This window comes from Phocoena phocoena, chromosome 10, assembly GCF_963924675.1.
Source record: "Phocoena phocoena chromosome 10, mPhoPho1.1, whole genome shotgun sequence".
NCBI lineage: Eukaryota > Metazoa > Chordata > Mammalia > Artiodactyla > Phocoenidae > Phocoena > Phocoena phocoena.
This window is the reverse complement of record NC_089228.1, coordinates 79174062-79191641: the sequence shown is the minus strand read 5'-3', so window position 1 is coordinate 79191641 and position 17580 is coordinate 79174062. Positions and strand designations below refer to the sequence as shown.

At 39.9% G+C, this 17580-nt stretch overlaps 1 protein-coding gene across 1 annotated transcript in view; it reads left to right on the top strand.

Moving 5' to 3' along the window:
* Positions 1–17580, top strand: part of PKHD1 (PKHD1 ciliary IPT domain containing fibrocystin/polyductin) — a 430010-nt gene that overhangs the window by 309039 nt on the left and 103391 nt on the right. Inside the window, exons 55-58 of the mRNA XM_065885004.1 lie at positions 8312–8466; positions 9819–9971; positions 14681–15559; positions 16262–16430. Coding sequence (XP_065741076.1) covers positions 8312–8466; positions 9819–9971; positions 14681–15559; positions 16262–16430 — 1356 coding nt within the window. The remainder of the gene's footprint in view (positions 1–8311; positions 8467–9818; positions 9972–14680; positions 15560–16261; positions 16431–17580) is intronic.

The following is a 17580-nucleotide window of genomic DNA, read 5'->3' as shown; positions in this document are numbered from 1 at the left end:
CCATTGATCTATATTTCTGTTTTTGTGCCAGTACCATATCGTCTTGATTACTGAAGCTTTGCCGATGTTCATTGCAGCACTATTTACAATAGCCAGGTCATGGAAGCAACCTAAATGCCTATCAACAGACAAATGGATAAAGAAGATGTAGTACATATATACAGTGGAATATTACTCAGCCATTAAAAGGAATGAAATTGGGTCATTTGTAGAGATGTGGATGGACTTAGAGACTGTCATACAGAGTGAAGGAAGTCAGAAGGAGAAAAACAAATATAGTAGATTAACGCATATATGTGGAATCTAGAAAAATGGTACACATGGAACCAGTTTGCAAGGCAGAAACAGAGACACAGATGTAGAGAACAAATGTATGGACACCAAGGGTGGAAAGCAAGGGGGGGATGAATTGGGAGATTGGGATTGACATATATACACTAATATCTATAAAACAGATAACTAATAAGAACCTGCTATATAAAAAATAAATAAATTAAATTAAATTAAAAAAAACATTGCAATAACATTGCAGTATTTCAGGTGGCACATGCTGATGGCTTAGATTGGGGTAGGAGGATGGAAGAGGAAAGAAGTGGTTAAACAGATGTTGAAGAAGAGCCAACATGATTTGCTGGTGGGCTGGGCAAAAGGGAAGAGTTCAAAGGTCACTGACTTGAACAACTGGGTGAAGAGTGATATAATTTAGTGAGATATAATTTAGTGAGAACAGGACAACAGGGAAAAGAGAAGGCTTATAGGGAACCTTTCTCAAAGGCTCTCATTTTTTTCTTATCTCTTTTACTTTTTTTTTTTTTTTTTCTTTTTGCGGTACATGGGCCTCTCACTGTTGTGGCCTCTCCCCTTGTGGAGCACAGGCTCCGGACGTGCAGGCTCAGCGGCCATGGCTCACGGGCCCAGCCGCTCCACGGCATGTGGGATCTTCCCAGACTGGGGCACGAACCCGTGTCCCCTGCATCAGCAGGTGGACTCTCAACCACTGCGCCACCAGGGAAGCCCTCTCATTTACTTTTTAAAGAAAGTGCGTAAAGCCTTGGCCGGCCTCTTTGTCCTGGTATTTTTCTGTTTCTTAAGTGGTTTATTAACTTATTCTGTTATTTATAAGAAAATAACTCTGACCTGAAGAACAAATCATTTCTTGTCTCAACTTTTTCCAGGACCTAGGCTTTTAATTCTAAGGTTATCATTGATGATATCTATTTTATTATCTACCATATCCAATCAGTGATGGTATTCTACAGATATACTTTGGGTTTTTTCCTGTTCTTTTTCATTATAGTTTATTACAAGATATTGAATGTAGTTCCTTGTGCTATACAGTAAATCCTTGTTGTTTATTTTATATATGGTAGTATGCATCTGTTAATCCCATGTTGCCAATTTATCCCACCCCCCTTCCCCTTTGGTAACCATAAGTTTGTTTTATATGTCTGTTTCTCTTTTGTAAATAAGTTCATTTGTATTATTTTTTAGATTTCACATGTAAGTGATATCATATAATATTTGTCTTTCTCTAACTTCACTTAGTATGATAATCTCTAGGCCCATCCATGTTGCTGCAAATGGCATTATTTCATTATTTTTTTATGGCTGAGTAATAGTCCATTGTGTATACATACCACACCTCCTTTATCCATTTATCTGTCAGTGAACACTTGGGTTGTTTCCATGTCTTGGCTATTGTGAACAGTGCTGCTATGAACATTGGGGTGCATGTATCTTTTCAAATTAGAACTTTTGTCTTTTCTGGATATATGCCTGGGAGTGGGATTGCTGGATCATATGGTAACTCTATTTTTAGTTTTTAAGGAACCTCCGTACTATTTTCCACAGTGGCTGCTCTATGGATACATTTGTTTGGAATATTTCTTGTTTGTCTCCTTTCTGCTACATTCTCACTTTGGCACTTCCACGTGGTTTTCTATAACAGCTTCTGTACTGGCTTACTAAATATTTGATATATGCAATTAGAGGGTCAAAAGTACCCTTGCATCTCCTCTTTACCTTTACACTTCCTACTGATCCTTAAAGATTCCATCACATCTCGTACAAGGCATTCAATCTCCCCTCCAGCACACAGTGATTTTCCCACTGTCTGAATCACTATTCCATGTGATTTTCTGATTTATAATTTTAATTTAAATACGCTTCTTAGTGATTGATACTGAACTGCTTCAGGTATGTATTTCCTGTTCTTCCAAGCAGCTTCTATAGGAGAGGAAAATATTGGTTTTTTAAAATTGATTTGGTGTATTACTTAGCATCTAGTACACAACAGAACATAAAGAAGAGTTCCAATAAATGCCTGCTACGCTGGATTGATGTATCTTTTCTGGAAATCAGAGCTTGTTGAGCCTGTTGACTCAATGGCATCTTGTCTAATAAATTAGAACCTTGAATTTAATTTCAAAAACTACTCTCATTTTTTGGCTCATTATTCAAACCTCATTATTATACTATAAAAATTTAGTTCAAATGTTAGAACGTAGAGCTGGTGGCCTTATTCATTTATTAGCAGGAATTCAAGATCACTTTTGTAGTCTCCAAAAGAAGATGATTCCTTCTGGTCCAATGAACTAGTGGGTGCTAATCTCAGATTGCCTGTTGTCTCCATGCTAGGAAATGACATGTGAGTTAGGAAGGGAGGAGGGCAATAGATTTCTACAATGAAAATGAGCTTGGACTTTTAGGGCAAGCAGGTTAAAATACTTCTAATTATGCAATTAACTAAATGTGTAATTTTGGGTAAAGTATTCTCTCTGAGTCTCAGTTTCTTTTTCTATAATATGAGAATAATAATGCCTGGTTAATAGAGTAGTTATAAGGATTAAGTAAATTAATGTGGATAAAGAACTTAGCCCAGTTTCTGGCTCCAAGTCAGCCTCACGACGTGGTAGTTATCGTAGTTATTGTATTGTATTGTAAGAATCCTGATTCTTTCAGTCAAAAGTAAAAGTAAAAGCTACCCTTCTTCAACCACTTGGGAGATTGCATCAGGCCCTCCCTCCACCTCTCCTGTTTCTATATTTCAACCTCATTTAGTTCTGCTGAAGAGGTTTCCACGTTCTGTAGGGTGCACGTGAACCCAGAGCTGTCGGCTCTTCCCAGCTTTACCACCAGGGAGGACATTTCTCTTTCCCCTTAGTTTCAATTCAAAAGTCCAGGTGACTGCAGTTGATAACACTGTACTGTGTAATTTGCTAAGAGAGTAGAACTTAAGTGTTCTCACCCAGCAAAAGAAAGGGGTGAATATGTGAGGTGACGGATGTATTAATTCGTTCAATGGGGGAAATCCTTTCACGATGGGTACGTATATCAAATCATCTATTCTACGCTTTAAATATCTTACAATTTTAGTTTTCGATTATACCTCATAAAGCTGGAAAAGGGGAAGGATTTCGATCAACAAAGACAGGTTGGATCCCTTGCTCACCCTTTGGTAAAAGGCTTGTGAGACTGCGATTCTCAGATCTCACTAGGACCACTTAGTGTGGTGGGTGAGGAGAGCGGTTCTCAGAAGAGATGTGGTGGATTTCCTGGAACAAAGGAGAAAGGAGGTCAGGTAGACAAACAGTTGACACCTACGACAGCTATTCTTATTGTCACCATCAGCATCATTACAGGATTCGATTTCTTAAACACCTCACATAGTCCAGTGTGGTCTGAGAGTGTCAGGAGATTTCAACGGCAGTTGACAAAAGAAAGTTTAAACTGGAGTTTAAAAAAAAAAAGCCTCAGTATTACTAGAGTTCAGAAGTCTATGGCCACTCTTATTCCTTGGAGGAAAACATTTTGGCATCTGGACACTCTGAGACTGTGGTCAAGTGCAGCTCTTATCATTAAGACCTCCCCAAAGTTTAGTTAAGTTCATTTAAGTTATGGGTGTTTCTATATGAATGTTTTATACACAGTGGTAAAAACTTTTAAATCAAATTTGGAAGTATATTCTTTTTCATTCTTTGTAATTATGTTCTTTTGACGAAAAGTATTATATTTTCCCTATACTAGGTAAAATTTAATGCCAGAATAATGGAAACTGCTGATATTTTCTTTATACTTTTCAAAAGTTATCTTTCAGGAGACTTCTTCAGTGATTATTGTTTCCTCTCTCTTCTCATGTGGTTTCTATTTAGGTCCAATTATGTTGCGAACAACTCTTAATTTTTTTGTTTATTTGTTAATTTTGGTGTGTTTTGCTCAGAACAACGAGCAGGTCTCTCCTCTTCCCCGTAGCTATAGGATTCTTATTAGTATTAATCAGATACATGAAATAGAGCTGGGATTCAAATCCTTAAGCTGGGATTCAAATCCTTAAGCTAGGATTTTTTTTTTTTTTTTTTTTTTTGCGGTACACAGGCCTCTCACTGTTGTGGCCTCTCCCATTGCGGAGCACAGGCTCCGGACGCGCAGGCTCAGCGGCCATGGCTCGCAGGCCCAGCTGCTCCGCGGCATGTGGGATCTCCCCAGACCGGGGCATGAACCCGTGTCCCCTGCATCGGCAGGAGGACTCCCAACCACTGCGCCACCAGGGAAGCCCAAGCTAGGATTTCTTGAAATGGTTGAAGGGCAACCATAAGAGTCAAAGACTGCAAATAGGAATAGTGGATATTGGAATTTAAGGAATACTGAATACTGATACTTGACTAGCAAAACTTTTTAGTCTATTGATATGAGGATCAAAATTTTCTCTGAAGTTACCACTGTTTCTGTGTGGACATAGAAGGGGTCATGCTCCCTTGCCATCTGTGTATGTCCTTATGAGATATAGAATCTCAAGGCTTCAGGAGTATAGAGGAGAGAGAAATGTTTATGAATCTGTAAAGTTTGGGAAGTCTTCATGAAAAAGGTTGACTTAAATTCATTTATGTTTTTAATATAAAGTTTGGGATAATAATTTCAATATTCCTTTTTCTCTTTGCCTAGAAAATTGCGAAGTGCTCTGGGGTTTATATAGCTGGATAGTCACATTTTCATTAAATATTAACTAACAATATCAAAGTTGAATAGCCACAGAAGACAAGAGTACAAAATCATTTACAAGGCAGCAGTATTTATTGTGTCAAAATGATGAACAGAAAGGTGGCTGGGTGGAGAAGAGACTCCCATGCGATGAGACTCCCATGCGATGAGAGACTCCCATGCGCCCCCTTCTTGAAGGCAAAGGAACTCCAGTAAGTTTTTAGGACTGAAGAGCAGAATAAGGGCGATGACATTTTAAGTGACAGGTGAGAAACATTATCTGTTTCTTGGCAGAGTGAGTAGGTTCATCAGGCTGGAGCAGAGGACTTATATAAGGAAGTCGGGGGATGAGGCTTTATTTATTTCTTTGTTTACATTATGGTTCATGCTTTGTGTTGTTCTGTAGGTTTTGACAAATATATAATGACATGTATCCATCCTTATAGTATTACACATAAGACTTTTACAGACCTAAAAACCTCCTGTGCTCCATAGGGAATAAGTTTTAATCTCATTTTCACAAGTAACTTTCCTGAACATTGTGGTAACCTATTGTCTGAAAAGTTCTATTCAATAATATAGACAAAAATAAAAAGATTATCCCAGTAACATTGGCCATGAAGGAAAGAATTGATTTCAGTTATACTGCTAACTTGGTTTGGTGTGACTTTATACTCATCACCTGATTTTCTTTCTTTCTTTCTTTTTTTAAACATGTTTTTAAAAATAAATTTATTTATTTTATTTATTTATTTTTGGCTGCGTTGGGTCTGTTGCTGCATGCGGGCTTTCTCTAGTTATGGCGAGCAGGGGCTACTCTTTGTTGCGATGCATGGGCTTCTCATTATGGTGGCTTCTTTTGTTGCAGAGCACAGGCTCTAGGTGCGTGGGCTTCAGTAGTTGTGGCATGTGGGCTCAGTAGTTGTGGCTCACAGGCTCTAGAGTGCAGCCTCAGTAGTTGTGACACACGGGCTTAGTTACTCCATGGCATGTGGGATCTTCCCAGACCAGGGTTCGAACCCATGTCCCCTGCATTGGCAGGCAGGTTCTTTAACCATTGCACCACCAGGGAAGCCCTGGTTTTATTTTTAAGAAGTATTTTTTTCTTACTTCAATATACTACCTGGTAAGCTAGGAAATTTAGATTTAAGTGAATATGACTTATAAACCCACCTTCCACTGGTGAGCTGACATTTTTAGTGTGCATCTTTCCTATTTTCTGTTTTTGTGCATGCGTTATTTTTATTAAAAATAAATGGGGCATATTATTTTATATCCATCTCTTTTCAACCAGTACATAATGAGCAGAATTCATTGTAATTCAGTGCTCTGCTACAATGTGCTTTTTTTTTTTTTTTTTTTTTTAAACATCTTTATTGGGGTATAATTGCTTTACAATGGTGTGTTAGTTTCTGCTTTACAACAAAGTGAATCAGCTATACATATACATATGTTCCCATATGTCTTCCCTCTTGCGTCTCCCTCCCTCCCACTCTCCCCATCCCACCCTTCCAGGCTGTCACAAAGCACCGAGCTAATATCCCTGTGCCTTGCGGCTGCTTCCCCCCAGCTATCTACCTTACTACGTTTGTTAGTGTGTATATGTCCATGACTCTCTCTCGCCCTGTCAAAACTCACCCTTCCCCCTCCCCATATCCTTAAGTCCGTTCTCCTGTGCTTTTTAATGGCTGTATAATAATCCACTGTATGGGTCATAGACCTCATAAATTCATGGATTGTCGTAATACAGTCATTATGAAATGTGGGAGTTTTGCTTTTTATTGCAGGTGAAGAACTAAGAATCAAACAGGTGGAGTGATGTCATTTAATGGAAAGAACGAGGACTTGATCAGGAGCCTTCCTTTGTCCTAATTCAACCTCTAACTCCATTTAGTTATCTAATCTTGAGTTTTGTTATTTTTTCTCTCTGAATCTTAGCTTCCTCACCTTTAAAAGTTAGGGCTTGCTTTATTATTTTGTAACTGTGAGTTTTCTAGGTTGTAATAGCAAATCAGCAAATCTTGTCTTACAAAGACTCTAAATTCTTTAACTAAAATTGCAACCATCCACAATTGTCTTTTTTTCTCTCTTTTCTCTTATTCTCTGTCTAACCTCAGGCACACAGATTTAAATTAATTACAATCTTTGGTTCATAACAGATTCATATCATTGGCTCAAGAATGACCCCCTTTAATTTCTTTCTTTCTTTTTTGGTGTTAATATTATGTACGAAGCATCTGTGAATTCCCCACTCACACAATAGACTCTTTAAGGGTGTCTGCTAGTCAAAATCTAAGTTGTCATTTTTTAACACAAAGGCCATATGTTTTATTTACCATTATGTCTCTAGCACCTACGATAGTGTCTGGTGCATACTGTTGCTTAGAGCGGACAATATATATTGCTCGGTTGAATGGCCTTCACGTGGACCTGCTGCCTGGATGAACCTTTACTGGTAGAGGAGACTCTGTTGTCAACACTTGCTAAAGTGTGGACATTAGCAAAAGAGGCAGGCCATTAATATAAACTTACGCTATTGAAGTTGGTAATGACTGTAAATGGAGAATAAAACAAATATATTCACTGGAAAAAGCTAGGCAGCAGGGAACGATTGAACAAAAACTTTATTAAATGTGAGTTAAAAAAATAAAAGTGAACAAAACCCTTATTACATATTGTGATGAAAGCACAATGCTTGGAACTTAGCACCCTCAGGGAATGCATACCTTTGTCCCTGCAATAACAGAGAGATGGGGAAGGGAAGCTCGAAATATCGTCACTTTTCAAATGAAGATATGAAACTCAAAAGAGTTATGTGACCTCTCAAGGTCACACAGCTACTAAGTGGAACCTCTAGGATTCACACTGTTTCTGCTTGACCACGAAGGTATGAGCCTTAATTCATGATGATTCGTTGTCTGAAAATAGTATTAGAGGTCTTCAGAAAATTTGAGAAAAGATCCCTTCTGAAATACCTTTATTATTCAAACTGTTTCCCAATTGAGGAAGACGATTTCCATTTTAGGAAGCCATATGTAGACGGCATATACTAAACTCTGGAACTTTTACTCTTTCTTGTTGCTTTGTCTGGTACTTCATGGCCACAGAATATCTTTGTTAACCCTGTATTGTATACATATCAGCCAGAAGATGAACTCCATTGGCATTAATTTTTTTGCAAAGACCTTTTTTCTCTGTCTTGACTTGATATTTCTTCTTTACTCTCCCTGGTGGGAATTGTTGTCTGCAGTGGATTTCCTCTTCTCCCTGGGGTTCAGTAGGTCATCTGTGTTGTACTGCCAGTGTACCTGATTCCATCTTTATGCTGTTACAGAATTATAGTAGAGAACACAGTGGATTGGCGACCCCAAGACAAGATTGTCCTTAGTTCCTCTTCATATGAACCTCACGAAGCAGAGGTCCTCACTGTGAAAGAAGTCAGGGGCCACCATGTTAGCATCCATGAACGGCTCAGACACCGGCACATCGGTAAGGCTTTGGTTTGTTCGTTAAGGGAAGTGAATGAGCCAAGAAGAACGTGTTCAGCAACCTGCCTTGGGACCTTGGATCTGATCGGCGTTCAGAGGGGATGGATAATATTTTACTGCTGCCCTAGGCTCATCCTTAGAAGGCTTTATCTCCATCCCTTCATTAATTTTATTGCCTAATTAAAAAAAATCTTTGATGTGAGGGAATTTTTAAACTTTTTATTTATAATGGCAAGCCTAGAAGCAAGCAGAAGGGTTAAGAACCTTGTTCAAGGTCACCGGGCATTTTCATGGCTGAGCCAGAATAAATCTCATGGGAGATGAGTTTCCAGTTCATTTCCTGGCATACTGAATCACACAGCCACTTAGAATGTGGTAGTCATTGTAAATAATGACTCCTTTTTCCATACTTAGGAATGTGTCCTTCCTGACATGAAGTTCATTGTATCAATTGACTACTACTACTGCCCCAAAATATAAATAAATAAATAAAAGCCAAATACCTTTTTCTTGAAAAAAAAAGTACTGAATATTTTAATACAGTATACACACTTAAAATATATTGCATATAAATAATAACCATATTTCCCGCTTCAGCCTAATAAATAAATTTAACCCAGGAAATATAGCTAATAAGTAAAAAACATGGACATAAAGGGATTAGGGGATATCTTTCTTGTCTCTGATATGTGAGAGGGAAATGCATGCTTTCAGCAGGACTGTATCTAAAGCTATTTCTAAATCATGGTTTTAAGGATGATTTTGTTTCTAAAGAGTGGCAGGGAAAAGAGACATCGTTAGCAATCCTTGCCTATAATACACAACGTACAATGCAAAGTGGGGTGGGCAGTGGAACAAACCAGCAAGACTGGGGAGGCTCTTCCTGGGAGTGACGAGTTCCAGACCCGCCAGGAGAGGGCGTTGCCGCTGCTGCTTCAGTCCTATCACTGCCTCAGTGGATCTGCGATTCCTCACTCTCTCAAAGAGGTTCAGGAACAATGCACAACCAAAGGCGGGAATCTCACACTGAGGAATTGAAGGAAGGAGGCCGGGGACCCCACTAATTGGACCGGTCTTTCCTGACATCCCTGTGCCGGTACCCATAGTGATTGAGGACAAATGAATTCTTGCTCAAACACGCTCACTCTGATCCCAATGAGAGACCAGTGAACGGGCTTTTCATTTCTCAGCCGACGTTTGTGGAGGACGCCCGAGGAAAAGCAGACCTTAATGTTGGGAGGACTTCCGCGGGGAAAGGAGTGTTTTCATTTGTCAGGTTCGCTGGGTCCCCAGCTGGCGATCTCCGAAATAGGTTTTAAAATTTTTTTCCTTTCCCAACTCCCGTTGCCCCAGGAAGTGTCCACGTCATGGAGGATGGCCGACACATTCGTTTGGCTTCAGAGGTTGGACTTCTGACCCGGAACATACAAATCCAGGGTGATACATCGTGCGGGGGGAGACTACTTGTGGGGTCCTTCAGGAAGTCCAGCGTGGAAGAATTTTCAGGTAACTGAAATTTTAAGTTACTAAGCACTACCAATCGGAGGCTATGCATCTGGGACACTCAGAAATTCCAACGGTGGGAATTTTCATTTATAAAACAAAATATTTGAAATAGATGCTTCTCTGTGCTCTGAGAAGCTATGAATTTTCAGTACTAATCTGTGCTTAATTATCAGTGTGATGTTAAAATAATATACTAGCTATCAGCACACAGGCACATTTTTACCTCAAAAAAAAAAAAATCTTCAGCAGATGTGAAATTTCCTCTGCTTTGAAATTATAGATGATTTAATGACCAACTGAATTTTATCTCTTTCCTGAATTTCTATTACTCTTTCCCAGTAGCATGCTCTATTTGATGGCAGGCCTCATCTCATGCTATAAATTAATAGTGTAAATTTAAATAAGAATGATTTCCATATTCTAGACTGCTTTAGGGATCAGTTAAATTTCTCTCATTTCTTTCAAGCTTTAGCTCTTCTGGAATGCTGCAAAGTTATTTGATTAGTACCTTTTTCTTAAACTTAGGTTCCTTAAAATTGATTCCCAAGTTGTTTCCTAGTCAAATAAAGCTCCATCTCAGAAAGTCACTGCGTACATGAATATAATAAAGGCTCTGAGAAAGCCTAGAGCAAAGGATCTAACGGTTTCCCAAATATATTGAGCATGGAACACTTTTTGTGGGTATATCTGCTTTACCAGTATAGTAAAGAGCAATGTTTGAACCTTAAAACAAAAGTTCGAGGGCTTCCCTGGTGGCGCAGTGGTTGAGGGTCCACCTGCCGATGCAGGGGACGCGGGTTCGTGCCCCGGTCCGGGAAGATCCCACATGCCGCGGAGCGGCTGGGCCCGTGAGCCATGGCCACTGAGCCTGTGCGTCCGAGTTCGCGATTTCTGGTTCATAGAACAAGCTCTCTCTCCATAAGCTCCAGCTCCGTCAGTTCTCAACAGAAGTGATTTTGCCCTTCCCTCCTGGCCAAAGGACATTTGACAATATCTGGAGCCATTTTTGCTTGTCACAGCTTTGGTGGAGCTTCTGGCATATAGCAGGTAGTTGCTCAACATTCTATAAGGCACAGCACAGCCTCCCACAAGAAAGGATTATCCAAGATGTCAGTCGTGTTGAGGTGGAGGAACCCTGCTCTGGAAGGCTAGACAAAGGCTGAATCCCGGTCGTGGTTGTGTAAAACCAAAACTACCCTGCAGTTTATGAAGACAGAGAATTAGGGAGGGAGCGCAAGACAGGGCCCCTTTCCACAGTAACTGCAGTCCAGGCTGGAACCTGATCACCAGAGCAGGACAGAAGGCCGATTCTTACAGCTGAGCATCAAAGCCAGAGCCCAACCACCAGCAATGCTGGCTCAGTCCTGAGCCTCTGGGTTGCTGGTCAGGCTCTTAAATCATCCCTGAGGAAGGGAAAGAGAATCTGTATTCGATGCTTCTTATGGACTAGGAACCACGATGGTTTCCATGCCTACTTTGTTTCATTTAATCCTAATATCTATGTGAGAAAGACATTTTATCCTCGCGGTATGCGGGCCTCTCACTGTTGTGGCCTCTCCCGTTGCGGAGCACAGGCTCCGGACGCGCAGACTCAGCAGCCATGGCTCACGGGCCCAGCCGCTCCGCGGCATGTGGGATCTTCCCGGACCAGGGCACGAACCCGTGTCCCCTGCATCGGCAGGCGGACTCTCAACCACTGCGCCACCAGGGAAGCCCTATCCTCATTTTTGTAGATGAGGAAACTGAGTCTATAATAAAATAGCCTGCTAATTTATAAAACTCCATTACGAACTTCTGAACTTCTTGAGAGTAAGTTTGGGGCTTTCAGCCCTGGTTTCCTAATATGGTAACTGCTGAGTATTAGGTGCTTAATAAACGTGAGTGAATTAAATAAATGAAGAGTTAGAAAAGTAATCCAGCTTGCAAGTGGCAGATGTAACATTCAAATTCAAGCCTGATTCTGAAGCCCTTGATAACCTTTTAATTTTATAATCACTTTAGATTTATAAAAAAGTTGCAAAGGTAGTATGGAGAGTTCCTGTGTACCTTTCATCCAGTTTCCTTTACTGTGAAAATCTGATAGAACTCTGATACATTTGTCAAAACCAGTAAATTAACATTGGTGCATTAGTGTTAACTGAACTCAAGACATTATACAGATTCCACATGTTTTTCCACTAACGTCCTCTTTCAGTTCCAGAATCCAATCCAGGTCCCGACACTGTATTAAGAACCCTTGCGTTTTTCTGTAACATATTCCAGAGCCTAGATGAGGTGGCATCTTCAGGTGTAGGTCAAGGGTGCCAGCTATGGTGTTGAATGGTTACAGGGCAGAAACGTAGGCCAGGACTTAACAATTCCTGCTTTTAAATCAGAGACCTCTGTCATTCTCTTCCTTCTGACCAGAAGTATCCAGCAAGTTGTGCTCAGAATTGTGATAAACAAAAGGAAAAATAAGAAAACAGTCATGAACAAAATCATTGCTTAATTCTCCATCTGAATGCTCAAGACATCTTAAGTATTTACTATTGACTAGTTTTCAATCATTGGTTAATATGCACACAAGTAAAAAGATCTTGTACAATTAAAAACTATGAATTATAACCATGTAAGTATGGTGGAAAAAAGAACACTAAGTAAAATGATAATTATCCATCGCCTTGACCAAGATTCTAGAACCACTTTCCATTCTACAAAATAAGCTTTTATGTGTGGACACACTCTAGCATGGTGTCCTTTGTGCCCAAGTTCTCAGAGGCAGGTCCCATGGCCCTCTCAGCTAGGTGTTGCTGGCGGGGGATGCTTTAAATTACATCGAAAAGTGTTATCACCAGACAAATAGTTTTCAGATGTTTTATCATTCTGTGAATATTTCCACACCGCCTACCAGTGTCTCCTTAATCAGTGTCATTTGAGAAATCTAGATACATTGGAATCCTGTTTGACCATCAAGAAAGACACACACACTTCATCTGCCCTTCTCACAATAGCTTGGTTCTTCTTGGCAGCTGATTTGCAAGGGTTCAGGTTTCTCATCTGTGAAAAGGGAGTGGGGAAGGTGGAGGATTAAGGCTGGACTATCTTTGTGCTTTAAATACTAAAATGACACAACTCTCTCCATTTTTAATGAGGGGAATAACTTTATAGTTTACCTTGGGCAGGAGCTTTAAAAAAGAAGAAGAATAAAGAAAAGAAGTAAGGGACAAAGCTGTGGCCTACCTAGCTAAGGACACGTGATGTGATATCTGTTGGCACAGGACAGTGGCCCAATCACTGGAATCTCAGTGCAAAGCTGTTCTGTTTATTCCATCACATCCTGCATGCTCCCCACTGAGCCTGAGTGGGGGTTAACAGTACAGCCTCTGCATCCATATGCCTGGGTCCAAGTCCTTGCGTGCCACTTAGCCCTTCTCTGCCTCAGTTTTCTTATCTGTAAAATGGGGATAACAGCACCTATCAAATATAGGATTTTTACAAAAATTAAGAGTATATATATATATATATATATATATATATATATATATATGACACACATACACACACACATATAGAACAGTGCCTGGTATATAATGAGTGCTATATTAGAGTTAGGTGTTATATTTATTAATTCAACTCATTTCCCCCCATATTCATGTTATATTCTATTTTACCAAGAGTATATACACTGACAAATTTGTGCTCATTATATTTTTAAATCAATCTAGTGACTGTATTTTATACTGTTTTAACAATATCTATTTTTAAAGTACAAATAAAATTCCCAATAAGACTAAATAATTCACTATTCTCCCTTGACATAAAAAATGTAGAAAATCTTCTTATTGTGAAAAGGAAACAGGGATTATAGTATGGCTAGAATAAAATACAGAAAAAAATTTAAGGGTCTTAAAGTCACTTAAAAATATGTTATCACCTGTATTATGTCTTCATCAAGAAGAATGTTATGTTTCTGGACATCCACTGAGCAGAAGTTTTGCACTTATACTCTTCTTTAAAAATGCTTAATATATTGTATATAGTTGGCATTTCATTCATGCAATATCTTTGTGGGGATGGCTGTGGCCTTTTCACATGGGGTCCCTGAAAGGAGACATGACTTTGAGGTGAGTGGCCAGGAAGCCACGTTACTTTCATTCTTAGCCAGTTCCTTGACCCAGCCCTACAGACAGGTGCCTAGAATCTTTAAGCTAGCTGTGCCCATCCCCAAAGCCTATCTCCTTCTCCTGTCTTTCTTTCATCTCTCTCCATCCTATCACCAGACTCTTCAGAATGCACAGGAAAATTTTCATGCAGTATTGTGATATTTTTAATGATTCAGATTTTGTTAGTGAGACTCAATGACGTAAAATATAGTTCTGGTGCTGAAAATAAACATATTTTAATGAAAAATCTGCATATCCCGATGCCATTGGATGGACCATCCTTCTGCCTTTTTTTTTTTTTTTTTTTTTGCTGTATGCGGGGCCCTCACTGCTGTGGCCTCTCCCATTGCGGAGCACAGGCTCCGGATGCGGATGCGCAGGCTCAGCGGCCATGACTCACGGGCCCAGCCGCTCCGCGGCATATGGGATCTTCCCAGACCGGGGCACGAACCCGTGTCCCCTGCATCGGCAGGCAGACTCTCAACCACTGCGTCACCAGGGAAGCCCCATCCTTCTGCCTTTTGTAGGGAAGAAGCAAGTACCTGATGACATGCATTTTGCTTGCAGGTATCCTTCAACTTTTCAATGTGGAAATTCAGAACTTTGGCTCGCCACTGTATTCCTCCATCGAGCTCACTGATACGTCGGCAGGATCCTGGATAATATCTTGTACTCTGCACCAAAGCTGTGGTGGGGGCATTCGTGCAGCTGCCAGTCAGGGGATCGTTTTAAATGACAATGTAGTGTTTAGCACAGCTGGCCATGGCATTGATTTGGAGGGTCAGGACTATTCTCTCTCTAATAACCTTGTGGTTCTGATGACACAGTCAGCCTGGTCTCCCACTTGGGTGGCAGGAATCAAAGTGAATCAGGCAAAGGACATCCATCTCCGTGGCAACGTTGTGGCAGGATCCGAGAGACTTGGCTTTCACATCCGAGGCTACAGGTGCTCCTCTCCTGAAGCCCTTTGGTCTGACAACGTGGCTCACTCAAGTCTTCACGGCCTTCATCTCTATAAGGAGACTGGACTTGACAACTGTACCAGTATCTCTGGCTTCTTGGCTTTCAAGAACTTTGACTACGGTGCCATGCTCCATGTGGAGCATGCCATGGAAATAGAGAACCTCACTCTGGTCGACAATACTGTTGGCCTTTTGGCAGTAGTTTATGTGTCTTCTGCCCCACAGTGTTATAGTGAAAATCTACAGATTGTGGTTAGGAATTCAGTCATCGTGGCCACTAGCTCATCTTTTGACTGCATTCAGGATAGAGTTAAGCCTCGTTCTGCCAACGTGACATCACCTGATCGAGCTCCTTCCAATCCCAGAGGGGGTCGAGTTGGTATTTTGTGGCCTGTATTCACCTCGGAACCGAATCGGTGGCCTCAGGAGCCATGGCACAAAGTGAGGAATGGCCATTTAATTTCAGGCATCATGAAACTTCAAGGTAGGATGTTTGGGTTTCCAAGCAATGTAGTGTCATACATCTGTGCATAGAAGCTTTAACAGCATTTTGAAATTATATCAACAAAAGCGTACAGTGTCGTCTGGTGCTTGCTGTCCAATTGACCATCTGCTGGGCATTGATAACCACAGTGGTAGTTTATAATGACAGTGAGTGATTTCTTTAAAAAGTCACCGCTCTATACTTGTTGAAGAGCTTTCCCAGGGAAATATTTAATTTGATTATATGCCTCATCTCTTAGGTACGTGTTACTTTTCCTGTCATACAGAGGAGGAAATTGATACGTGGAAGTTGTGCCTCAGTGAAGTTGTCAGGTAGTTGGTGGGGCAGCCAGGATTTAATCCAATTATACTACAGCCTACGCAGAGAACCTTCTATCAGCTCTCTTTTGTACTATTGTACTCACTCCTCACTGGATTTTGATCAAACCTTTGATGGAAAGTATTGCTCTTAAGATGTCAATGTGTTGGAATGCTCTTCTGCTTTGTATACAATGTCCATGTCTTCAAGAATTAAAGATATTTTAAGTCAAGATTTATGTAAACTCCTGGAACTACCCTGGACAGTAGCTTAAACTTACTCCTGGACATACATTAGTACAGGAATATTTAGTTGCGTGGTCTGTATTTGTGGTTGGTAGTTTACATGATATAATGTTGTAATACCTTAAACATTTTTTTTCAGATGTGACCTTTTCTAGTTTTGTGAAGAGTTGCTATAGTGATGATCTAGATGTCTGCATTCTGTCCAATGCAGAGGACACTGGGATCGTGCCTCTAATAACGGCAGAGAGGACCAGGATGCTAAAGATCAAAGATAAAAACAAGTTCTACTTTCCTCCTTTACAAACCAGGTACCGGTTTTGGTATTTATAGTAAGCCATATTTATGAAGGGTTTGGTTAATTCTCCCAATACCTCAACATGTTTTTTAAACAAGGATAAAATCATCAGTGGGAATAGAAATAAGTCCTTCTAGAAAAATACAGTAGATTGATTGGTCCCAATTCCTTACCCTCCTATATTTGTGCCCTTTGAGATACAATTTTTGCAATCTCTCTCACTGAAGAGAAAGAGACTGTTTCTCTCTTCCTTGAATCTGGAATCCACCACGTGATGTCCTCTGGCAGACAAAAGCGGCAGAAGTGATGGATTGCAAGTTTTATTGATACTGTTTAATTGTTTTATCTATATTAGAGGTACTTCTTTGGGATGTTTTCTAAATCAATGAAAAAAATTGACCCTGATTCTTGAACCTTCCATGGAGTATGGTGTCACTAGTTTTCAGAAGGAAGCTTGGGTGTCCTTGTGCAGGCACTAGTGGGGAAGGAGACCATGTCCTAGTCCCTAGAATGAACCGTATGGCTTAGACAGATATTTGCTCTCAGACCAGACGTAACTACTGTTCTTGAACATATGATCTGAGAGTTTTATTCAAGAATCTGAAAACTAGACAAGGAATTTTTTTTTTTTTTTTTTTTTTTTTGCTGTAAGAGGGAGTGGGAAAGTCAGAGCAGGGAAAATAGTTATTTTTTCTTTCCTATAACATTGGGAAAAATTCTTTAGTTGGAATAAAAGAATCAGGAAAAGCACCCTAATTAGAAAGTTTATATGTTTGGCCCAACATCAGTCTCTTTTTGATGCCCATCCCTGAACCGTTTTTGGAACCTAAACATTATTAGGTATACAATTTGTGTGTCATTTTTTTCTACTGTCCAATCTTCTTTATGTTCAAGTCTTACCTATGGGATGAAATAGTTATAAAGCTAAATGATATTAGCATTTGATTATTTGTACTATTAATACCTGACACATGGTTGGCATGCAATAAATATTTAATATTATTACTAATGATACCTAAAAATGTTAGATGAGAGGAAATAAAATCTCTATAATTCAGTGTTATAATTGAATAATAATAACTTATTTATTTATAACCAATAACTTCTTTATATACCCTGCTTGACTCTAAATTCTGATGCCTATGTTTATCACCATTGTATTC